The 23,817-nt window shown below is 64.6% G+C and overlaps 1 protein-coding gene across 1 annotated transcript in view; it reads left to right on the top strand.

Annotated features, from left to right (window-relative positions):
• The window catches only part of COL22A1 (collagen type XXII alpha 1 chain), a 167,873-nt gene extending 144,261 nt beyond the window's left edge, over positions 1 to 23,612 (top strand). The window contains exons 51-63 of the mRNA XM_045861103.1: positions 2,387 to 2,440; positions 5,037 to 5,081; positions 5,746 to 5,799; positions 6,676 to 6,729; positions 10,055 to 10,108; positions 11,819 to 11,890; positions 12,507 to 12,542; positions 14,490 to 14,534; positions 17,043 to 17,222; positions 18,734 to 18,800; positions 19,118 to 19,300; positions 20,911 to 20,988; positions 22,494 to 23,612. Coding sequence (XP_045717059.1) covers positions 2,387 to 2,440; positions 5,037 to 5,081; positions 5,746 to 5,799; positions 6,676 to 6,729; positions 10,055 to 10,108; positions 11,819 to 11,890; positions 12,507 to 12,542; positions 14,490 to 14,534; positions 17,043 to 17,222; positions 18,734 to 18,800; positions 19,118 to 19,300; positions 20,911 to 20,988; positions 22,494 to 22,681 — 1,110 coding nt within the window. The 3' untranslated portion in view covers positions 22,682 to 23,612. The remainder of the gene's footprint in view (positions 1 to 2,386; positions 2,441 to 5,036; positions 5,082 to 5,745; positions 5,800 to 6,675; positions 6,730 to 10,054; positions 10,109 to 11,818; positions 11,891 to 12,506; positions 12,543 to 14,489; positions 14,535 to 17,042; positions 17,223 to 18,733; positions 18,801 to 19,117; positions 19,301 to 20,910; positions 20,989 to 22,493) is intronic.
• The last annotated feature ends 205 nt before the right edge of the window (positions 23,613 to 23,817 follow it).

Here is a 23,817-nt window from a genome sequence, read left to right as displayed (position 1 = left end):
GTGTCAGTACTGCCCCGGGCGAGGGGACGGAGGCACGGAGAGGAGAGGCAGGCTGGCCGAGGCCCCCCAGCCGGGGAGTGAGGGCCCCGGGGTGCAGGAGTGCAGAGAGCTGGGAGCGAACCACGGCGCGCTGTGCTGTCCCTGAGGCTGTTGGTCCGCGGGGTCTGTCTGTGGAAGGCCTTTTCCAGAAAGGCCCGCGCCAGGCACAGGGCACAGACTGGTCTAGGACCGGGCCTGCTCTGGGTGAGCTGGAGCACGGGGCTGCAGGCTGGTCTCCTGGCCCCGGGCGGGACTCGGGGACTCTCACTCCTGGGTTCACTGGTCAGTTCATTCTAGGACATCAGCCTGTGGCCATCCTGACGTTTGTCACTCCGAGCTGCTTGCGAGGGCCTGGGCCCAGGAACAGGGGGCCTCGGGGACCCCCTAAGAGCAGACTGCAGATGAGGGTTTGGAGGTCGGCGGAGTGCTGAGGGCGACCCCAGAGACCACAGAGGGCGGGAGGAAGGGAAACGAGGAAGGAAAAGCCTCTGACTGCAGGCCAGTGGGGGAGTCTGTCCAGCAGGCAGCCAGCTCGGTCCTGCTGGGCGCCCGGGAGGACCCATGAGACCGGCCTGTAGCTAGGTGCGCACCCTGGCCGGAGGGCGGGAGCCCGCACTGCCCAGCAGTGCGCTGCAGCCTGTCCTGACTGGGGGGCGTTCTCCCGGAGCCTCGGTTCCGTGCCCTGGGCTTGCACACCTCACAGTCTGCACACTGGGGCCATCTGTACACGGCCTTCCGTCCGGCAGGAGCCGGGTGTCCGACAGAGGACAGGCGCCCTCCTGAGTGAGCAAGGGCGGGGCTGGGCGGCAGATAGAGGCGGCAGGCGGTCCCTCTGTAGTTTGACTCACTCGGGTTCTATACTTTGGGGACACGGATGGATAGGTAGACAGTGGATAGATGGATGGATGGATGACGGATGGACAATTGGATGGGTGGATGCACAGACAGGTGGTTAGGTAGGCAGCCTTTTGACTTGCCTGCTGCATCACCTTCATGAGGAGTCACTGGAACAATAATTATAATTCAGAATGAGGTACAGAGGCCCAGAGCCAAGAGGCCTGGCTCAGCGCCCCTGCTGGCCGGCCGACCCGGAGCAGGTCAGCCGCCCTCTCTGGGTCGGAGGGAGAGCGGCCCCCCTCCCTCGCCCGCTACGGCGAGGAGTCGGTGATGTGATCACACGAGCGTTCGCCTGCACCTGGCATGTGGAGAACCCTCTGCATTTTTCTGCTGGTAACTTGGGCCAGGGATGGGGTGGCCACTCCACCTGCCTAGGGGCCAGGCCGGGCCCCTCTTCCCATGGATGGTCACAGACACCCATGGGGCAGGACTGTCCTGAGTGTGCACCTGAGGGGTAGATCCACGAAGGGAAAGGCCACCCTGAGATCACGCGGCTGGGCTTAGACGGAAGACACCGACGAAAACCGGCCTGGGAGCCGAGCTTGGTACCCACCCTCCTTCTCTCTGCAAGGTTTTCTCCGAGTCCAGCTGCGCTTCTCTCTCCTTCCTCTCTGCACCAATGGGCCCCCTCTGACCCTCGTGGTTACCCGCTGTGCCAGGGAGGGGCCACTCTGGGGAAACGGGCGCACCCCCAGCTACACGGAGGGTGGGGCCAGGCCACTGCGCAGCCCCCAGCAGACCTGGCGGCTCAGCCGCGGCCCCGCCCCTCCGTGCCCCAGCCCCTCTGACCACTTTGTTTGGGCGTTAGTGCCCGTCACTCCCTGGCTTCTATGCATGGCCAGTGCTCCCCAGGGCAGCACGGAGCTGCTGGTGGCAAAGAGGCTGAGCAGCAGAGGGGTCCTCGCAGCTTCTGTTCAGTGCCCAGAAGGTGGGGTGGGGTCAGCTGGGAGACCGCAGGGCCTGGTCAGGCAGGCGCTGCTGGGGTGAGCGGAGCGGCCTTCCGGGGTCCAACACAGCCGGGGTTCGGGCTGGCCTGCCCTTCGTCACCTTGGCCGAGCTTCTCGGAGCCTCGGGGCCCGTCTGTGAGGTGCGGTAGTTACCAGCTGCCTTGAGTGGTTTCGTGGGCAGGAATGGAGTCATTTGCAGCGAGGATGTCGACGTAATTTCTCAGCCTGCCCAGAGCACGTCTGAGAAGGCAAAGGGGCCCGGGGACTCGTCACCGTGGAGATGACACTCTGTAACCAGCCCCGCCCCAGGGAGACCGGGATGTAGCCCTCCAAGGGCCAGGGTGGGGACTCGTGTGGATGACAGCGGAGCATGGAGCCAGGGGATGGGCCGACAGGGGGACAGCGGCGGGCCTGTGGGGACGTGGGGGCCCAGGCAGGCGGGAATACACAGGACGGTCCTCAAGATGCCGACCTCACGCCCTTCTTTTCCTCCTCACTCCCAGGGCAAGGCCGGAGAGCCGGGGCTGCCAGGACTCGAGGGTGCCCGAGGCCCCCCCGTAAGTGCCCTGTGTGCACGTGGGTGTATGTGTGTGTGGGGGTGAATGTGTGTGCATGGGTGTATGTGTGTGCATGCGTGTGCGCCCCTGGTGGTATAAAGCCATCGACCATTGGCTGACACGGTGTGTGGAGGTGACCCCCACTGCCCGACCCCAGGGTCCAGAGTTCCTCTCCTTTGAGACTTCGGGGTTCCGACGTGACAAATTCAGTTCTTTCAGAGCCCACGGCTGTAGAAGCTACTTCCCAAATTGCCACCACCGTGATGAGGTCATTGCTCTGCGTTTTACTTTGTCCTTGTCCTATTCGTTGTCATTTGAATGGGCTTCCTCTGGATGAAAGAACCTAAACATGAGTCGGCTTTAGTTTTGAACATTTTCACAGCTAAGAGTTTTTCACCAGCTGCAAAAGTAACCCATTCTCGTTGCAAAACAGTAACAATAATGATGGTAATGCTTAGAAAAATACCCAAAATAATGCAATAGAGGAGAAAATCTCATTACTTAGAATTCTACCACACACAGAGGTAAAGCTTGATGAAAATTTTAGGGTATTTTTTCTGGTCTTTTTTTCTGTGCATGAGTTCCAACATTTACATATCCAAACCTAGTTGTCAAACTATTACAGATGTAAATATACATAGACATTTTTCTATAAAAATGAACTCAATCTATGTATTTTGAGGTTGTTGAGTTTCTTTTGTTGTGGGTTTGTTTGTTGTTTTTTTTTTTTGCTAAATGCTTTACTCCATAATTTTAAAATTGTTTACACAATTTCTTAAATTTGTTTTTGGGGGAAATACGATTTTTAATGAAAATTAAAATCTTTTAAAATTCAGTTATCCGGCAAGGAAATCAAAATGCTAGTTCTCTTTCCTTAGTGTGTTTTTTCTGTAAAAAAACAAAAGCAAAAACAAAAAACAACCAATAACTCATGTGGCTTGTATTTAATACGGGGAAATAAGACACAAAGTCAATTTCCTTTGGCTGAATTGCTTTCACCTGACTGCACCAGCAGATGACCCCTGAGAATGGAGAATCCCACTGTCTATTGGAGGTTAAAACGCAGAATCAGTGGTGTCTGTGAAGGTGGTTTCTGGCCTAAAGGGCGGGAGGGGCCTCCTTTCAGCGTTGGAGGCCAGTCTGGGGGACCCGTCTGTGGGCTGCAAGTCGCAAGGCATCGGAGCTCAGCAGCTCAGTGTAGGGGCAGAGGGTGGTGCTCCTGCAGGGAGGGAGGCTCCGCCCCCTTCCACCTGCAGGGCGTGAGTCCAGGCGAAGCTCTCGGGAGTGAACCGAGCTCTGGGGCAGACAGACTTGGGTTCAGCCTTCACGTTTCCAAGTATCAATGCTGTGGCCTTGGTCAGGGGACCGCTCTGAACCTCTGTTTCTTCTTCTGTGAACGGGGGGTCACCAGGGCTCCCACTTCCGTAGGGCGGTTGTGAACCCTATAGGAGAAGAGAAAGCATGAAGACCCCCAGCCCAGGGTCCTGCACGCCGCGTGCGTGTCCCGCAGTCAGTCCTTTGGCCCCTGGTTACGTGGGAGGAGAGCACGGCAGGTGTCCGGCCTCCGAGCCGGCCGGTCTGGGACTCCGGCATCTGTGAGGAGGCCCCCGGGACCCGGGCAGGGCAGGAGGAGGGGGCTGGCCTGCTGCAAGCCGCCGAGGGCACAGTTCGCCTTTCATCCAGTCCCTTCCGAGGCTGTGCAGAGGCGGGCTCCAGCCTCACTGTACAGTTGTGGAAACTGAGTCACAGCATGGGGGGGAGTGAGGCACCGGACTTTATGGGCAGAGAGCAGAGCTGTGCTTGCAGCCCAGACCTGCCCCCAGAGCCACCCCGGCTCCGTCACGGGTGGCGGCGCATGCGGCCCCTTCCCTCGGGTCAGGAGCGAGCCCACCTGGGTGTTTCCACGATTCTCACTTCCTGGACGGGGATGGAGGGAGGCCCGGGGCAAGCTGACTTTTCCCAGGTCGCAGTGGCTGAATCTGGACCCAAATCTGAGATGACTTCCTCCCTCTTGTCCCCCTCCTCCTCACGAGCCACTGATACCTTGTGTCCCGGCACCAGGGGACAGGCCTGTGGGAGGTCGCACCATGTCACGTAAGGGTCGCCCCGAAGCAGCAGGGCGGGAATCAGCCCCAGGGTCGGAGGGAGGCTCAGAGCGCAGCCGCTCACTCAGCTCAGGGCCTCGCAGGCATCCGAGGCTGCCTGGTGGGGCACCGCCCCTAAGTACCCCCGCCTCGCCCAGGAGCCGTGCAGAGGGTGTCCCGGCGAGTGGTGTGAGGTCGGGCAGATGAGCAATGAGAAGGTGGTCAGGGCCAGGAGGTGCTGGGGCACCCCCTGCAGCCCCGCCCATGCTGCGGGCCAAGCCGGGGGAAGGCCCTCGCCCCCGGTCAGCAGGCATCAAGGGCATTTCCGGGACACGGCCGGTGCTGGGCACACAGCAGGGCCCCGCACCTCGCAGCCCGTCCGTCTGGGTGAGGGGAGTCAGGATCCGGCTGGACCCCCTCCCCCGACCAGCCCCCGGCCCCCAGCCAGGCGCCTGCCCCTCCCCCATGCCAGCCTGCCCTGCGGTGGAATAACTGTGTTCTCCTTCTCCTAGGGCTTCAAGGGACACACGGGCGATTCTGGTGCGCCCGGCCCCCGGGTAAGTGGCCGTCCAGCCCTGGAGGTTGTCCCAGCTTCCAGATGCTGGGCGCCGGGCCCTGCAGGCCGGTGCGGTGCCTGGTCACCCGAGAGAAGCCGGAAGCGGCACTGCCCTCCTGCTCCAGTGTCCCGGGCATTCCTCCCGGGCCCGGGGGCAGACTCTGGCTTACAACCGATTGGACCACATCAGCCTGGAGTCCGGCGCGGTCACGGGCTGAGCTGTGCACCCGAGGCCAGAGGGCAGGGCGACTCTCCCCGGGCCCAGAGCTCAGCGGCCTGCTTTCCTGTCCTGTAGCTCCCTCCCTCTCTCCCCAGTGCCCTGAGTGGCAGGCAGCCGGGTCCCCGGGGCAGAGCCCTGCCATGTCCTGGGTTAGGTGAGGAAGGGGGGTTCAGGAAGGTCACATGGGCCAGCGGGAGAGGAGGCAGAACTCCAGGCAGGTGTGTGTGCCCCCCTGCAGCTCAGAGAGGCGCACGTGGCCGGACCCACACTGGCCTTGGGGCCCCGCAGACCCCGACACAGGCCCTGGACTCGGTGGGCGCTTTCTGGCGGGCCTGCTCCTGGGTCCTCCCCCCTCTCTGATGCTCAGAGACGCTGGCTGAGGCAGCTGGAGTTCTGGGCCTTCCTCTCTAACAGCAGGTATTTTGTTTCTGCTTTTCTCACCTAGGGAGAGCCTGGTGCCATGGGGCCCCCCGGCCGGGAGGGGTCTCCGGGAAAAGATGTAAGTCTGGGGCCTGGGAAGCATCTTAGAAGAAATCCGGTCCATTGCTACGTTATTCCTCAGCAGCAGGATCCATTTTGTTAAACTTGGATACTGTGTGGGGTCCCCTGCACGCAGCTAAGAGCAGCTGCCTGGACCCCCAAGGGCGCCTCAGACCCCCGGGGCAGTTTGAAAATCCTGGCCTGGACACCCCACTCCCTTGCACTTACAGAAGGGGGCTGCCAGGCGCCCCCTCCCAGCCGGCACGACAGGGCAGGGCAGGGCAGGGCAGGGTGCCGCTGGGACAGGACCCACGGCCGCCAGGTGCCGGGCAGGGCGCCCTTCCCTCCTCGTCGCCGTCCGACTCTCTCCGCCTGCAGTCCCTTCTCTGGAGTGCCCTAGACTCTGCTTTCTGTGGGAGCTTCCGTGTCCACCCACGGAAGTCCATGCGAGGTGGTGGTGGTGGTGAACCGCCATTCCTTTGTCCCCGAGAAGGCGCTGCACACTTGGGGGACATTGTTGCCACTGTGGGGACTGCGGCAGGGACAGGTCCAGGAGTCAGCCCAGTGAACGGGAGCAGACAGATGCCCAGGAGCGCTTGCCTTCCCTGGGGGCTCCCCCGAGTCGAGGTGGCGCCCCTGTAGCCCCTGGGGGACCCGAGGGAGCCCTGAGCGAGCCAGCGAGCGGATGGGTGTGTTCGCTCGCTCATGCGCTCACTCAGCCGTGCGAGATGGGCTGGCCGTGGCGGCAGTGACGGCAGTCAACGCGGAAACGTGTTGGACACGGTGTGTGGCCCCTTTAAGGGGAGACGCGGTGAACTTTGGCCCACATTCGACCGAGCCGCCGAGATCTACATGCAGTGACCCCGGTGATAACTGGACTCTGTCTCTGTTCCAGGGCGACGCTGGACCCGCAGGGCCACAGGGCCCCCAGGGACTGAGGGGCCTGCCGGTGAGTTTGGCTTGGAGACCCGTCTGCGCCCTGTTCGGGCAGGGCCTGTGACCGTGGCGACGGTGGCCTGTGGCCGGCTCGTCCTGGTGGCCCTCTGTGTTGTGGAAGCGTCAGTGTGACTCAGCAGTCCCTGCCTGAAGCCCCCGAGTGGCCCCCCACCCTCACCCCCACCCCCCGGGCTCTTTTCTGGAATCATCTACCCACCCCGCAGGGGCCTAGGCCCCTTGGGGCGTGCATTCCCGGGGGTGCTACCCCCCAAGGGGCACACGTTGGTTCTTGAGGTGCCCAAGACTCTTCGTAGATCAGACACACGTGCACCCAGACTGAGACACGCGTGAGGTGTGGCTGTGGTGTCGGCACCCCACAGGGGCCTCTCGGGAGGGGGGTGTGACGGCACCGAGACGGCCCCAGGCCCGCGGTGGCGCCCCCTGCGCCCCTTCTGTCCTGGCGTCGGGGTCTGCATCCAGGGTCCGGGGTTACGTTGTCTGGGCTCGGCGCCTGCCCCCCACTTCCACCTCATGTGGGCTGGGTGAGGTCCTTCCCCTCTCTGGGGCCTCAGCTTCCTCACCTGTCGGCCAGGGGAGGTGGTCAGAATCCAGCGAGTCCACCCGGGGAAGAGAACGGACAGTGGCCGGGGCCCGTGGTGAGGGCCCGGGAGCCCCACGCCGTCTGGTCCGGAGGAGGGCGGTCCCCTCGCTCTGGTTCCCTCCCGGGCGGCGGAGTGGCACTCAGCGGCCCCCCGGTGCACGCAGGTGCTTTCGGGGGCACAGGCGAGGCTGAGGGAGGGATGTGTTGGGAACAGTGGGTGACCCAGGACAGGTGTAGGAGGTGCCGGCTGCCGGCGGCAGGCCCCCGGGGAGGCCGGGAAGGACCTCCCAGGCCCCCCTGCAGGAGGTGGGGTTTGGCCCCGACGGCCTGGGTCCCCGAAGGCAGCCCTCGTGGTTTTCTAACTTGTCCCCATCCACGCGGAGGGACATCGTAGAGAATCTGTAACCAACAGTCAACGGCTGACGTTCACTCAATAAGAATTTTCTTGAACGTGACAAAGCGGGGTCCAGCTTTTCTCCGGCGACCTGATTCTCACCAGCCGGTGTGGGAGTGCTACCCGGGCTTCCCCGACCGGGCAGACGGCTGCTGCTCGCCCGCAGCTGGACGCCGTGGGCAGGGGCGGGGGCTGAGGGCTGGCTGGGCATACTGGGCACTCACGCCAGAGTCCTGCCCACACCCCGGGCGGTGGCAGGTGCTGTTGCTGCCGCGCTCACAGAGGAGAGACTCTGGCTCGGGGAGGCCGGGGGCCTTGCCTGAGACCAAGCAGCTGCTGAGGGGCGGGCGGAGCCCGGATCTGGGCTCAGGCCTGTTCAGCTCAGGTCCACAGCTTCATCCAGCACCTTCCCGGGCCCCTGTTTTCGAGATCTCCTCCTCCCAACGGTCACCTGGCCGGAGTTTGGAGTGCAGAGCCGTTGGGGGTGGGGTGCTGTGTGCGGCCTCCGGTCCTGGCAGCCGCAGATCCTGAGGGGCTCCCAAGGCCTGGGCTCTGAGGACCTGAGAAGTGGCCTGAGGCCCGGGAGGGAGCCAGGTCTCGGCCCCAGCCGGACTCCAGCGCACAGGTGACAGGTGGCAGCCCAGAGCCGCCCCTCCTGTGCGCGCCGCTGTGCCGGCCCTGAGCGAGCGCGTCTTGGCCCTTATCCCCCCTGCAAACGGAGAGGACCAGGGGGAGGAGGAGGGGAGGTAAAATTAGCGCAGGGATGAGCTGAGGCGCATATTTTTAGAGGCGCACAGATGGGTTGGTGGGTGGGCGGAGGGAGGGGCGGGGAGGAGGGGCGGGCCGCCGTCCCTGGAAGGGGCGGGTGGGGGCGGTCCCGCACGCGGGCCGGCCCTGCGCTTCCTGGTGCCTCGGTCTCCTCATCTGCGCCACGGGGGGAGACAGCGGCAGGACGTGGTTCTGGCGGGACCTGGTGAGGTGAGGCAGATGCACCCCCCCATCACACATGTCCTCGTGAGGCACAGGGGGAGGCCGTCTCTATGACCCCTGACGGACAGGCTGCGTCCTCCCCGAGGCCGGGGCAGCACGAGGTGGGCGCTGTGTCGGCTGCGTTCGAATGTCCCTTCCCTTTCGGGCGGTGGCGTCGCATTTCTGTGCACGACGGTGTTTGCCTCTGCTGTGCACGGCGGCGGGCTGCTCGTGGGCCTGGCGTGTAGGGAGGGCCCGGGCGGGGTTGGCTTCTCCCTATATCACGTTTCCAGGCAGCCGGCACGTCTGAACACACACCTCTCCGACCGCAGGGCATCAGCGCCCTTGGGTGGAAGGACCCGTGCGGAGCGGGCTCCATGTGCTCCGGGGAGCACTCCTGGCAGAGCGCCCCCTGCAGGTCTGGCTCTGTGCTCCGTGCTCCGTGCTGGGTGCAGGGGGAGCCGAGGCCCTGGCTGTGCCTGTGGGCTGCTCCCGGTGGCGGCAGGGGCAAGGGCCAGGCAGACACGGCCGCCCACCCGGCGGGCAGAGCCTGGGGGGGTAGGGAAGTGGTGAGCAGAGGACAGGACCCACCCCGCCTGGCCTGGCGAGGCTGAGCTTCCAGGCTTAATAGGGATTCGTCTGATCCTCAAGGTGGGGGGTGGGGGATGTGGAGCCAAGAGCCTTGTCGGCCGTTCTGGTTCCCGTGCTCCCAGGAACCTTGCTGGCTAAGCGTCTGTACCAAATCACAAAGGCGCACAGGACACCCCCCAGTCAGCGCATCCAGGAGTGGAAGGGTCGGTCCCGGAATCTGGAGTGAACGGGCCTGTGTTGGGCGGTGGCAGGACCTGGACAGGATGCACCCTCCCCTCACCCCGTCCCTCATGTCTCAGCACCTGCGTCTGCTTCGTGGGGATGCATGGCGCCCTTGGGTGGGGCGGGCCCAGACCGGCGTGCAGCCATGCCCCCTAGGCAGCGGGGGCCGGCACGGCTGGGACAGAGAGGTCAGCGCCGGCCGCTTGCTCTGCTCCTCGAGGTGGCACCTGCGCTGAAGGACGAGGGGGCCTGAGTGGTCAGTCCTGCCTGCGTTCGCTGCCGGACCGCCTGCCGCGCGGGAGGCTTTTAAATGTGTGCGGACTGACTCAGCCGATTCACGGCGACTCATTCATGAATTCGCTGTTATGAGCTCCTTGCTCGAGCGCCTGTGGGTGACGAAGCGGCTTACTGAGAGCCCCGGGGGGGCCAGTTACCGCTCTGGGTGTGAGGTCAGTCCCCCGCCCCCGCCCCCCATCCGGCAGCCTCTCCCTGCCACCGTCCTGCGCCCTGACCCCGGGCACAGCGGCCCTGCAGCGTGACCGCTTCTGTCTCTTCCGCCAGGGTAAGAGTGGACCGCCCGGATCTGCTGGGGAGCCCGGCCCCCCAGGAAACCCCGTGAGTACTCGCCCCGCTAGGGGACAGGTCAGGGCATGGGGCTCGCGTCACAGATGCTCGCTCACTCGGGTCTCCCTCCCCAGAGGCAGGGATGGGAAAACAGGGGCCCGTGGGCAGACGTGGGCTGTGGAGGCGGGAGGAGGCAGGAAGGAGCTCTTTTACAGTTCAAGGTAAACGCAGTCACGCGGGTGGCTCTCTGTGGGCTGCCACCCAGTGCAGCCTGAGGGACAAACCTGTTAGAGGCTGTTTACAAACGTGTCATGAGGTCACCCCGCCGGTGTTGGGTGTCTTCAGGAGATGAGCAGGTGGGGTCAGACCGGCCGGCCCGGGGACCTCAGACAGCAGGGTCCGCGTGCAGCCCAGCGTGGGAGTGGCTGCCACGCAGATTTGGCTGAAGGGTCCTCCTGCCGTTAGGAGTGGGGGAGGGGAGGGCAAGGAGGGAGAACAGACACACGGGAGGAGGAGGGTGCACTGCGTGGTCGGTGACGTCCCGGACACTGGATAAGGATTCGGGGTTCGGGGTTCGGGTCTGGCAGAGGGGAGACATGCTGGGGAAGGTGGGTGTTGGGTGGATTCTGGGCGTGGCGCTCTCGGGGCCCGTCTGGGAGTCTCCGCCCAGCCCAGCCTCCTGCACTTGAATGTGCCCACAGGGGCAGCCCCGTTCGGAAGCCCATCCTCAGGGTATGGCAGTGAGTCCCGCAGCACTTTCACTGGGTGACGCGCAGACCCTGACTGTTGTCCCCCTGGAAGTTGGGGTGACCAGTCCATCCTGGTTTGCCAGGAAGCTCCCCGGCTTTAGCACTGAAGATCCTGCACCCCGGAACTCATCATTCCCAGGCACATGGGGCCCCATCTTCCCGGGGGCCCAGGGACAGCTGCCCTGGAGGGGCCTAGCTCCGTGGCGAAGGCAGCGGCCTCCTCCTGGAGCCGTGCCTCCGGGGCTTGTCGCTGCTGGTGCGACAGAGCAGGCGGGCGGGCGGGGTGGTGGGGCGGGGGGGGGGGGTTGGGCTGGCGCTCACGCCCCTGGCACTGGGCCTCGCCGACAGAGCTGACTCATACACACGGTGGCTTCCCGGAAAGGCTGGAACTACAAGATTCCCAAAAGCTTCTCCCAAGAAGTGATGCCTCCGGGGCAGGCGCCCCAGCGTCCTGTTGGGAAGACGCCTCGAGCCTCTCGGCAGGGCGCCTGGGGCCACGCATGCACGCATCAGGGCGCTGTGCCGAACTCGGGGTCCGGCAGAAGCAACGCCTGCGTGAGGGCGGTGGGTGGGGCAATGACACCGGTGTGATAATTCGCAGTTTTAATTTGAACGTTTCACCTAAAACGTCACACGGTGTGCTGGAGTGTGCTGTTGTCATGGCACAGAATGGCATGCTTATGCTTTTGTAATGAAAGATTTTGTAACAAACCAGGGGGCGTTATTTGCGCTGGACCCTGTATTTTGTCCCGCTTTATCTCTGTTCCTTTGAATGGAAAGGCCGTTGTTTACGGAGACACTGCCCGTCTGGGTCCCCAGATGGTGACAGCACCGTGGGGACCCACCGTGCTCCCAGTCTCTCCTTGACCCCTCTCCCTCCCTCCCAGGAAAGCATCTTGTCCTCTGTCTTGCTGACGTCTCAAGTCTCCAGAGAGCGGAGGGGTCACAGGCCTCCTGAGTCTGCCTGAGTCGGCCCCGACCTTGGAGGGTTAACCCGGTTCTCCCTCTGCAGGGCCCGAAGGGAAACAAAGGAGAGAACGGCAGCCCCGGACTCCCTGGCTTCCTGGGTCCCCGGGGGCCTCCGGTGAGCAGGGAACCCCGACGGGGCCGAGGTGCCCGGCTCTGGGGCGGGGGGCTCCCGTTCAGGACGTGGCCTCCACTGCCCGTGGTCCGTTCTGAGCGCTTTATGAGCGTTACCACATTCAAGTCTCGTGGCATCCCTCTGAGGCCGGTGCGGCTGCTGTTCCCATTTCACAGAGGGGGACACTGAGGCACGGGTGGCTTAAGGGTGGTGTGAGGAGGTTGTCCAAGTCATAGATCCAGTACGGGGAGGAGACAAGACTTGAACTTGGGAAGGCCGACTCCAGAGCCCAGAGTCTTGTTGGTGTCTTAGTTCACTCACTGAGCTTCCTCCTCGGAGAGGTCTCCTCCCTGCCACAGCCGCACGGTGCCTACCACAGGTGCCCCGGGAGCCCTGTGACGGGCCGACAGCCCGGACCTGGGGGCCCCGCCCCACCTGGAACTTCTCCTTTGTCTGTGCCGCACAGGCAGCCCTGCTCAGGGTGTCCTCGGTGTGGGCCGGGCCGCCGGTTGCCATCTCTGCCGGAGTGCGGCTTGGCTGGAGACGTGCTTTGACACGTCCTGTCACCGGCCGTGTGCCGATGCCGCCGAGCTAACCGGTGCCGTGTTCTGTCCCGCAGGGAGAGCCCGGGGAGAAGGGAGCGCCAGGCAAGGAGGCAAGTATCTTCTCCCGTGGGCAACCGCGTCCTGCGGGAGAGGCAGGGCCAGCTGTGTGGCGGTGGGGGTGGGTGGGGGGTGATGGTAGATTCCTATGGGGCCCTGGGCTTAGCCAAGCCCCCCCCCCCCAACACGTGCTTTAGTGGTTTTTGAACAAGGTCTGCATTTTAAATCTGCAAGGGGCCCCCAGATTCTGCGGCCAGGCCAGGGGCGCCGCCTTGAGGTGGCACCTCACTCGCCTGTCCCTCTGCGTCCAGCCCAGCGACGGGTCATTTCCGCCGCCACAGCCCAGCTCGGCCCTGCCCAGCTCGCTGCGTCTCCACCCCTGGGGCCTCTTCCGGTCGGTCACCCTTTCCCACCGGGACCAGTGCAGGCGCCTCCACTCTGGCTTCCTTGTGTCCAGCCCTGCCCTCCACTGTCCCCCTGCACCCAGTGGTCAGAGGGGCTCTTGGGTTCCGGAACATGCAGGAGGGCACGTCACTTCCAGCTGGCCCCTGAGCTCGGTCCCCAGGGCGCTGACGGCAGACGGAGCCCAGGGTGCCCCCGCCCTGCCTGCCCCACCTTGGGGTCGGAGCCCCGGTCCCTCCGGCCGTTTAGTTCTGAAACGCGTCGACTTCTTCCCCAGCGGCGTCCGTGCGCTGGGCGTGCGTTTCCGAGAGCCCTTGCCTGGCCCCTTCGCTGACCCCCCCCCTTGGCCACGGCAAGTGGAGTGGACACCCTGAGGTGCTGCACTGTGCCTGGTCAGCGCGCTCTGTGGGCCACAGCCCAGGTCCACCCCCTGTGACAGAGAGTGAGCGAGAGAATGGGTGGGTGCCGGGGAGACACCCAGGACTGTGAGGTCAGGGGAGATCATCCTGGCCGCTCCACAGCCTGCGCACGGCCTTGGAGTGAGGAAGACTGTGCCGCTCTGCCCGTTTGGGCCACTTTCTTAACTGGACAAGGGTGCGGTGACTTCCTGAAGCCAGGTCAAAGGGCCTCATGGGTGGGGGGGGGCGTCTGCCCCTCGCCAGCCTTGCTTCCCGCTCACAGGCACAACGCTCCCTCCCTGACCCGCCCCTGCTCCCCCTGCTCACCACCAGCCCCCTCGGCCCCCGGCTGCCCTCTGGAGCACCTTCTCGGGGTCCCTGTGCCCTGCGGCTGCTGTGCAGGCTCTGAGCAGGCACCCAGCTCTCCACCACTCCCATCTCCAGGGGAACCCCTGCCTCCTGCTGCCCGGTCACCCTGAGTCCCCTGTTCCCACCTCCCAGATACAGGGACAGGGTCCTTGCTGGTTGCTCCAGCGTTGCAGAGACTTGGTGGCTGAGACAACAGACATTGATTTCGCAGAGTCCTGGCGACTGGAAAGAGGGTGGTGGTGGATTGGACTCTGCCCCCCATCATCACACTAGCCGGCCCCCGAGTCTCCAGTCACTGTCCCTAATGCCGTTATGGGGGACCCACCCTCACGACCTCATCTACCCCCAGTCACCCCCAAAGACCCCCACCTCCTCACACCATCACAGGTGACCTGGGGGCCACGGACATGAGCCCATAACAGATGGGGAGCGTGCTCCAGGCAGAGGACCCCCTGCCCCCTGCCTGCATCGGGAGCCGCAGATGCCACCCACAGTGGTGGGATGGGAGAGGGTCACCCGGAGCGGCAGGGCAGGGACAGCTATGGAGGACCAACTCGTGCAGGGTCCCCAGGGTGCTAAGGAGAGGGGCTTGCCCCGGGAAGGGGGCAGGAGGGCTCGGCAGGAGGCTGAGCATGGGCTGGGGCCGTGATCTGGGAGGGCGGGAGAGCGGAGGGGTGGACCCCACCTGGCCTGCAGTGTCCGGACGAGTGGGAGCTCCCGGAGGAGGGCCCTGGCCCTCAGCACTTGGCTCGGGCAGGACTGAGAGGCGAAGGCACCCCCACCGATGGGACGGCCCTGGGGGTGACCGCCCTGCCCTGTGTTTTACTGCAGGGTGCCCCCGGGAAGCCCGGAGAAGCAGGACCCAAAGGAGAGAGGGTGAGTGGGAGCACAGTCGTGGGCGTGGGGCCTTTGCAGGGCGGCGAGGGAATCGACCCGAGATGCTTCGTGCACAGCCCAGCCCAGAGAGCCGCCGACTGCCCCTACGGGGACCCCCGGAACCCTGGGGCTGCGGGACAGCAGGCCCCCCACACTGGTGGTGGAGTTCTTCTGGCTCTTTCCTCCCCCCCGCCCCCGCCCCACTGCTGTTACTGGAGAAGTAGCATCGCCGGTCGCAGCCAAGGCAGGCGGCCTGAGACTCTGACAGCCCCTCCCCACCCCCCCACGCCGTGTGCCGGCGCCCGCGTGGCGCCGGGCCCGGCTCCCGCAGTGCTAGTCTGCCCGCAGCCAGCTTTGTCACGGGGGGCGACAAGGGAACAGATTTTTCCATAATGAATCGCTTTGGCGTTACGCTCAGAAAGCCTTTCTTTACATGTCACTCCTCCAAAAAAAAAAAAAAAAACAAACAGAGGGAAATCATTTATTTCTGCGGCGACGCCAGCGGGGGGCGGGGAGCGGTCCCCGACCTGCGGCAGCTGTCCCTGCTGCAGGGGAATGAGACACCTCTGTGACCGCTGGCCCCCGTGTGGTCGGCCGGCCACCCCTCCCCCGCCCCGTCACACTGTTGTGCCACCTGGACGTCACCACCAGACCCCCCACCTCCCACCCCCGACACAGTCCCCCGGGTCCTGCAGAGATGTCTCCCAGTGTTTCTTCCACAAGGGGGTTGTTGAGGAGCTGCTGTCTGCCGAGGCCAGAGGCAGCCGGGAAGGAGACCCAGCGTGTCGGCGGTTCCTACGCCCCCATGGACCTCTGTCCCCTTCTCTCCCCCGTCCTGTGGCTGTGGGTTCCTGGGGGTGGAGCCAGGGGAGGGGGCTGTGGCTGAGAAGGGGCCGAGGGTCCCCCCGCCCCCAGGCCAGTGTCACACAGGTGCCTCTGGGAGTCCTTGCTGCAGGGGGTGGCTCGGGGTTTGGCCGGGAGCCAGGGAACCCAGACCGCAAGGGCGAGCCTTCTCCGACGCCTAATCAATAGGCCGAGACGGGCCTCCCGCTCTAAGTGGTTCCGTGGCCCACCGCCAGGGAGGGCCAGGCTCCCGGCCCGGCACTCCCGGGGACGCGTGAAATCGGGGACAAGTCCTTGGCCCCAACGTGGCACTGAGACGCCCAACGCATAGGAGATGCTGAACCGCAGAGCCAGGACAGCCTGGGCACCCGGTGCACAGAGCACCAGGACGCGCATGGGCGCGAACTTAGGGTCCCCGACAGATGACAGCCTCTCGGTGGCCTGGTCACACCTGAGACATTTAGTGACCTCTTCGGATCTGGCTAAATACGGGTTTAAATTCACTGCTCTTTTTCTTTTTTTTAAAAAAGATTTTTGTATTTATGTCATTTTAGAGGGGGAGGGAGAAAGAAAGGGAGAGAAACATCAATGTGTGGTTGCCTCTCATGCACCCCCTCTTGGGGACCTCGCCCACAGCCCAGGCATGTGCCCCGACTGGGAATGGAACTGGCCACCTTTTGGTTCACAGGACAGTGCTCAGTCCACTGAGCCACACCAGCCAGGGCTCACTGCCCCTTTTCTTACTGCTGAAAAAACTCATCCAGACACATAGTTAAACAGTGAAAATTAAAAAAAAAAGGAAATGCGACGCAAAAGGTGCCCCGCCCCAGGGCCGCCACTGCACAGAGCCATTGCAGACGGACCTGTGAGTGGCTTTGTGTGGGGCGCACTCCCAGGCTCCTCCCGCCCAGCCCCCCGGGATGGGCCAGACTCACCCACTGGTTTGTGTCTCCCCTCCCTCCTGGGCCCACACCCAGTGATGGGGTCCCCCCGCTAACTCTTCTGCGTGCCTTCCTGCTCCAGCCACGGGGGCATGCCCGTCGCCAGCCCCCTTCCCAGTGACCGCCTCCTTCCCTTCTTCCCCCCACTTCTCCCTCTCTCTGCCACCACCCAGCCGTGGCATCCTGTTGACCCTGAGGCTGCCATGTGACCCCCGTGTTCTCAGACCTGCCACCAGATGACTGAGCTGCTGGCCAGCCACACGGGGCAGCGGACCGGAGAGTCCCCCGGGTGCCAGGGTTCCCAAACCTGTGGTCCAGGACGTCAGACTCTGCGTCCACACTGGGGAGCAAAGAGTCCCAGGCAGTGTCATACTCTGTGGTCCCTCCGAGAGCTGAGAGGCGGGAGCAGGAGGTTACCTGCTCAGGGTGCCATTGTCCCCAGTTGACGGAGGACAGCCTGGGCCAGAAGCAGGCCAGCAGCTGGGCACTCAGACTCCGTGGCGGGCCTCTCTTGGCGGGCAGATGGAGGGAGCCCTGGACTCAATCCGAGTACTTGTCCCTGCAGGCTCCTTGGGTGACCGTGGCCGTCTCTGTGCCAGGACTGAGGTTGCTGCTCCAGTGCTCCGGGAGGTGGAGGGTTGGGGGTCCTCTGCAGCCGACCAGCACTGTCCGCACATGGCGCCCCCCAGCCCTCTGCTCACTGACACCCTTCTTTCCCCCGCAGGGAGACCCTGGGATCAAAGGTGACAAAGGAGCTCCTGGCGGGAATGGCCAGCCCGGGGACCCTGGCATCCCAGGCCACAAAGGCCACACGGGCCTGATGGGCCCCCAAGGCCCACCTGGGGACAGCGGGCCGGCTGGGCCCCCAGGGCCTCCAGGCCAGCCTGGATTCCCGGGACTGAGGGTAAGGATGCGCGGGCTGCGTCCGCTCTGGGCTCCTCCTCGGGGCCTGAGGTTAGGCCAGGGAGGGGCGTGGCCTCCTGTGGGTTCCAGGGTCCAGTCACCTGTGAGACCTGGGGCAGGTGACCCCGCTCCCCATGTCTGACCTCGGGGACAGGGAGACCCTCCCCTGACAGGTTTGTTAGTGCAAGTGTAGCCCCCGGCCCCGCTCTGTCTCAGCGTGAGACCCCCAGACTCCGCTCTGCGGGCTGCAGCGCTCTTCGGCCCCAGGGCCCTGTGCAGAGGGGCCGGGGAGCCGCAGCCTCCTCTGTCTGCCCGGGGGGGGGGGGGTCTCACTTTTCCCGAGGGAAAAGGACAGGCCTGTGTAGGGCAGTTTCTTTGTCCTTCGTCTGTTTTTCACCCCAGGGACAGATCTCTGGAGTTGCACACCCTTGTCACGGAGGCACACATGGCCCCGGAGAGGCAGGCACAGAGCTGCCCAGGGAGGGTGTTGGGGGGCGCTGGCCGCCTGGCTCATGGGGCCTCCTCTTCCCCTCTCAGGCGCCCACGTGGGCCCCTGGTGCTCCTCAGCCCACGGGCTCCCGTGACCCCCAGTGTCCCTGCCAGCTCTGCTTCTGTCACTGCCCGGTGGCTGTGGTCAGCCTGAGTGGCAGCACCCTGAGTGAGGCCAGGCAGCTAGAGCTGTCTCCCAGCCAAGTGTGTGTGGGGGCCGGGGGCAGGGGCCAGAGGACCCGGTGGGCTCCTGAAGCCCCCTGGGCACCCCCCCCCCCGCCAGGCTCCCCCATTCCTGCTGCTGTGGGAAGCGATGGGCGTTCTGGGCCTGTCGTGGGGGATGGCTGAGCGGAGGAGGAGAAAGGAGGAGTAAGGGAACGGACCCCCCCCCCCACCGAGCCCGTGCCAGCGGCTGGGGCTGTCGGGATGGGCTCAGTAAGACCTGGGCCCCAGAGAGGGGACGCTGTCCCGAGGGACTCAGACAACAAAGGAGCAGCCTGCCCGATGGGCGCGGGCACCGTTCTCTTCGAGTCTTTGGAGAGTTGCGCGTCGCCGCCGGGGCCTCGAGGCCGCACGGCGCTTCTCTGACTCACACACTCAGCTCCTGCGAGCCGCGCCCCAGGGCTGCAGGGGGCGCCTGTGTGGGGCCGTGGAGACCGGGGCAGGGACGGCAGGCCCTGGGCGCCGGGGAGGACACGTGGCCCGCCGGTCTGGCCAGAGAGGCTTGTCATGAATGCATGCGGGCGGCGGGCTGTGAGCTGGTCCTGGAGGCCACCAGGTCTTCACCCGGGGACACTCGGGGCCAGACACCTGGGTCCAGGGCTGGGGAGCGGCCCGTGCAGCAAGGTGCAGGAGGGACGGGCGGGCCCCAGGGGCCCCGGCGAGCCCGGAGTCCAGGCCGCATAGAGGATGGGACGGTGCTGCACGCGTGACGAGGAGGCCCTCTCGGTTTTCCGAACGCCAGGGCTCTCGGGAGCAGTGGGAATCCCTGGGACAGGGATAACCCCACCCCTTTCCCCCCAGGGCGAGCCAGCCTCCCTGGACACGCTGCGGCGGCTCATCCAGGAGGAGCTCGGGAAGCAGCTGGAAGGTGAGTGGGTGACCTCCCTGCCTCCGTGCCGCAGACAAGGCGGTGAGGGCTGAGGGAGGTCAAGTGGCTTGTCCAAGGCCACATGGCAGCAGCCTGGCCCCAGGGGCCGTGGCAGCACCGGCCGCTCCAGCCCCGGGCCGGCCGGGTCAGCAGGGGGCGTGCTCACGTGCCAGGCGGCGGCCCTCGGTGTGGTTTCAGGACACGGTGCTGCGCTGGCTCCGGCGCCCGAGACCCCAGGCTCTGCAGGGAGTCACCCTCCCGGCCTGTGTCCTGCACCCCTGCCTCCTGACGTGTCCTCTGTCTCCCCTGCTCCACAGTCAGACTCGCCTACCTCCTGGCGCAGGTGCCCCCGGCCCACGTGAAGGCGTCTCAGGGCAGACCCGGGCCCCCGGGGCCCCCCGGGAAAGACGGGCTTCCGGGCCAGGCCGGCCCCACGGGGGAGCCGGGGCGGCCAGGGCAGGGCGGTCTGGAAGGACCGGCTGGACCAGCGGGCCCCAAAGGTGAGTGAGGGCGGGAGGAGACGTGGGCCGCTGTCCCCCGGGGGCTGAGGAGGGCCTGCGGGGGGTGCCCCCCGGGGTCACCGATGCAGGGTTTACTCCGTCCTCCCCCTGCAGCTCGGTGGCAGCCAGAACGCTGGCACCGAGGGCTTGTTCCGTGTGCGTAAGCGGCTTCCGGGCTCGACGGGGTTGTGAGATTGTGCCTCTGCCGGAGGACGGCATCGGCGTCCGTCCGCTCCCTTGTCCCCGCTGCGTCCCCCCGCTCGGGTCTCAGGGAGCCCCACCAGAGGCCCCCCTGAGCGCAGCGCTGACCGAGGCACGAGACACGTGACGTCCAGGCAAACGGCACTCACGCCAGCCTCACGGCAGGCTCAGGCGGCTGGAGCTGCAGCCCTGGGAGCTGCAGGAGGGACCTGGGGCCGCGCCCGCCACCCTGATCACTCGCTCCTCCTCCCCGGGGCAGGAACACGGAGTGGGGACAGCCACTGCGTGGTGCTGCCGATCGGCTGCCACCATACGACCTGGAGCTAGGGCAGTGGGTGCGCCAGCATCTGCCCCCCTCCACGGCCCATTTCCTCATTCACTCACTCACTCACTCACTCATTCATTCCCTGCAATGTTTCTCCTCCTGAAAAGGCTTTCTGTTACATTCGTGTCCAAATCCCATCTCCCGTGACTCACAACACAAAATGCACGAAGGAGTCGTTCCTAAGGGAGCGTGAGGCAGAGAAAGACCAGAGACGGGCCGAGTGCAGTGGAAGCAGCAGCAGAGCAGGCTCCCCCGTGTCCACGAACCAGCAAGGGTTCACTCGGGGTCACAGAAGAAAGCACGCCGTCGTGTTAGGGAAACCTCCTGGGAAGGCGAGCGACGGAGAGAGAGACCGAGGCGGGGCCATCGGATCTGCACAGTTTAACTCGGTGTCCTCTCTGGCACCTCGAGGCTGGGTGGCCCTCTCCCCCCACACCCCCCCGCACATCTGTCGGCTTTGACCCCTGCGGTGGCACCCGTTCTGCCCCGTGAGCGCATCTTTGCGCCTCTTCGTCTGTCTGAGGAGGTTTCCAGCCTCTCGAGAGCAGAGCGCGTCCTGGGCATGTGGTGTGTGCCGTGGGGCGTGTGCCATGGGCCGTGGGGCGCTCCGTTGGCCTGCTGCCCGGCCCTCCTCGGGGGGGGGGGCAGTCCTGGCTTTGGGAGCAGCATGGAGACCCACGTGAGCGGGTGTGTGTGAGCACGTGCGTCTTCAGGAGAGTGTGCGGGCCTCTGTGTGTGTGTTTGTACGAGCGTATGTACACAGTCGCTAACCTGTATGAGTGTGCGGATGGGCGTGTAATGGGCAGTTATGTGCTGGAGTCTCCGTGTCAATGTGTGTGTTTGAGCGTGCGTTTAGGAGCGAGTGTCTGGTTATTTCAGAGGGCACGTGTGTATGTTTCCGGGTGTGAGTGTGTGTGTGTGCTTGCACGTGAGTGTGTGAACGGGAGTCAGGGGCCCAGGTGTGGGTGCATGTGAGCAAGGGCGGTTGTGAACGGAGGCTGCGGTGCAGCGCGGGTGCCGCACCTCCTGCTCGGGGTGACGGTGGGGGGGCCTGTCTCTGACCTTATCGTGGTTTTTCTCCCAGGTGAGCGAGGAGCCAAAGGCGACCCAGGTACGCCAGGCGTCGGCCTCCGAGGCGAGATGGGGCCCCCCGGAATCCCAGGTAGGCACGGTGTCCAGAGTCCGCTCGCGTCGCCACGGGCCTCAGGGAAGGCTGGGGAGAGGGGGTCAGATTCAACTGCAAGGACACGGGAACACGTTGGTTTCTCTGCCGGCCTCCAGACTTGCTCGGGCGGCCGTGGTACATCCCAGGAGTCCTTGAGGTGCGGCCCGTGAGGTCACGACCTAGGCAGGGGTCCTGAGAAAGCCGATTCGGGGCCGAGTGAGCCTGGACTGTGCGGGACCCGCGCGTCCCTGGCAGTTGTTCCTGGTGCGCGTGAACTTGTCACACGTGCCGAGGTCGCTTGCCTGGAAACCCACGTGCGTTTTGTTTAAGCTGGCCCTCTCCCAAATTCGCGTGAACGTGGGACCCTTTTTCTTTCTCTCTGCTCTTGTTACCACCCCATGACTCTTTCTCAGAGTGCATTTTTGGGGGTGCTGGCCAAGGGGTGGGGGGCTGGCAGTCCTGGCTCGCCCTGGGCCGGCCTGTTCCTGGAGCCAGGGGCTTGCTCTCTGAGAGCCTGGACCTTGGGGCCAGCCTCCCTCACGGCCGAGGGAGGGCAGCGGGCCCATGTGCCGGGACATGGTGCGGAGTGGGAAGTGGAAGGAATTGCACAGCGTGCCATGGAACTCCGTGTCCCTGAGGTGTCTGGTTTCATTTAATTTTCGTTCATGGGATTACCTGCGGTCATTTCTGAATATTAAGCCTATAGGTTGTTTACATAAGGACTACAAAAGCACTCATAATATTCATGACATGTCTAAAGATCTTTTTAGAGTAACAATCTACTTTGAATTTATTTTATGGGGGACTCCGATTATGTAACGTGATTGTTAAGACTTCAGAAGGAATCTCATTGCCAGGGTAAACTGCAGCCCTTAGCGCTGAGCTTCCTAGTCGCCAAAGCAAAAAGGGAGCCAGGTTGATTATATGTTACAGTACAATGCTAGATGCATGGAGGCATGGAAGTGTGTCTATGCGTAATGCTCTCTGGGTCCATCTGGTCTACCTGTCAGTCGCTTGCAGTCTGTTCGCATCGTCTTTGACCACAATGTGCAGAGTAGGTGATGCAGGCCCAGCATGCAGTTAGACACACAGACAAAGCTGAGAAATTGTGGGACAAGTTGGATGCTGGGTAATGGCATGTTGCCAGGCAACTCTAAGGACACGTGAATTGGGGCCGATGGTTAAGGATGAGGCCCTGGTGCCCCGCCCCCAGTGCAGGGGCCTCTCCGAGAGGCATGGGAGGACGCCGAGGGCCAGTTCCCCGCTCCCCTCGCTCAGAGCGTGTGCTCCGCACCTGGCCGCCAGCCACCCGAGTTTGCTCCTCTCCAGGGGTGCCAGGTTGCTGTCCTCGTCCAGACAGTTAAGGCCACCCCTTGTCCCAAAGGTTGCAGGGCTCCTGCTACGCGGTGCCCGGTTCACCCAGGGTGGGCGCCGTGAGCCTCAGGCGCGGCTGCTCCGGGGGAAACCTGACGCTTTTTCCGTGTCTTTCGCCCCTCGGCCAGGTCAGCCCGGGCAGCCCGGCTACGCCAAAGACGGGCTCCCCGGGGGGCCCGGCCCGCAAGGGGAGACCGGACCCGCGGGACACCCCGGCCCCCCCGGCCCGCCCGGCCCCCCCGGCCAGTGCGACCCCTCCCAGTGCGCCTACTTCGCCAGCCTCGCCGCCCGCCCAGGGAATGTGAAGGGCCCCTAGAAGATTCCGGAATGCCAGGAGACTGCGGCGGATTTCTGAAACTTGAACTCAGAGCCCGAGGAGGTCAGAGGTCTTGACCCATTTCAGCCACCTGTTTTCTTTCTTCGTTTTTTTTTCCTTTTATTGTTTTTTGTTTTATGTTCTCGAGAGACCTCCGAGTTATTAAGACCAACAGGTGCTAGCTGGCGGTCAGTCAGATTATCATTAATAATATTATTAATTATTATTATTTCACCCATTCATGCTTTGCGAGTCTTGCCCTCGCCTCTGAAGTTGGGCAGCGTGCCCTGGGGGGCAGAGGCCTGCTTCTCGGCTCTCCTGGCGGCCCCTCGGACCTCGCGGCCCACGCGGAGGAGGCTCTTGGTGCTACGGAGGCCGACCAGACCCTGGCCGGCCTTACCTCTTTCCTCCGAAGGAAACTTGAAAAGACTGAGTTGGCGCGAGTCTGCTTCCGGTCGCGCCCAGACGCCCCCGGGACACCCTCCCCAGGAGAGACAGTGACGCGGGGGCAGGCGTTTGCAGAGATGAGGAGTGTTCTCGCCTCCCGCCTCCTGGGGCCGCAGACCCATCCCCCCGGCGTTGGTGGAACTGCAGTGGTGTCCCCTGGGCGGGCCGTGGCCCGTGGGGTCCTGTGTCCGGACCACCGACGGGGAGGCCGGAGTGGAGGGGCAGCCCCCGCACGTCGACCTGGCTCCTGAGCCGCGGTAGGACCCGTGTGCACCTTACTGAGGACGCCGCCCACTCTCCTCGTCGAGGAAGGGGTCCCGCGGCCACTCCCGGGCTCTCCGAGGAGGGAGGGCAGCCGGCCGCCGGGCCCTGGCCGGGGCTGGGGGACGCGTGCCTCTGGTCCGCCCTGCACTGGACGGCACCGAGTGTGCGTGTGTCTGCGACGCACCGGCGCCGGCAGGCACTCAATAAATCTGTGTCCTCCTCCTGGGCTCCGCGTGGCCCTTCCTTCCTCGTCTCCCTGCCACTACCAGGTCCACGGGGGGAGGGGGAGCACGTGGGTGAAGGGCCTGAACATGAAGCAAAGCCACACCTGCTTGGACCACGTCAGACCGGTTTCCCGCTCCGACGGCCGTTCCTCCTGAGGAATCGTCCCTTAGGGTCCCCACCTCTCATGACCTGGAGTCGGG

The sequence above is a fragment of the Phyllostomus hastatus genome, unplaced genomic scaffold (assembly GCF_019186645.2).
Source record: "Phyllostomus hastatus isolate PE091 unplaced genomic scaffold, TTU_PhHast_1.1 phas_scaffold_21, whole genome shotgun sequence".
Taxonomy (NCBI): Eukaryota; Metazoa; Chordata; class Mammalia; order Chiroptera; family Phyllostomidae; genus Phyllostomus; species Phyllostomus hastatus.
Note: the sequence above shows the minus strand (reverse complement) of the source record. Positions and strands in the feature narration are given on the sequence as shown.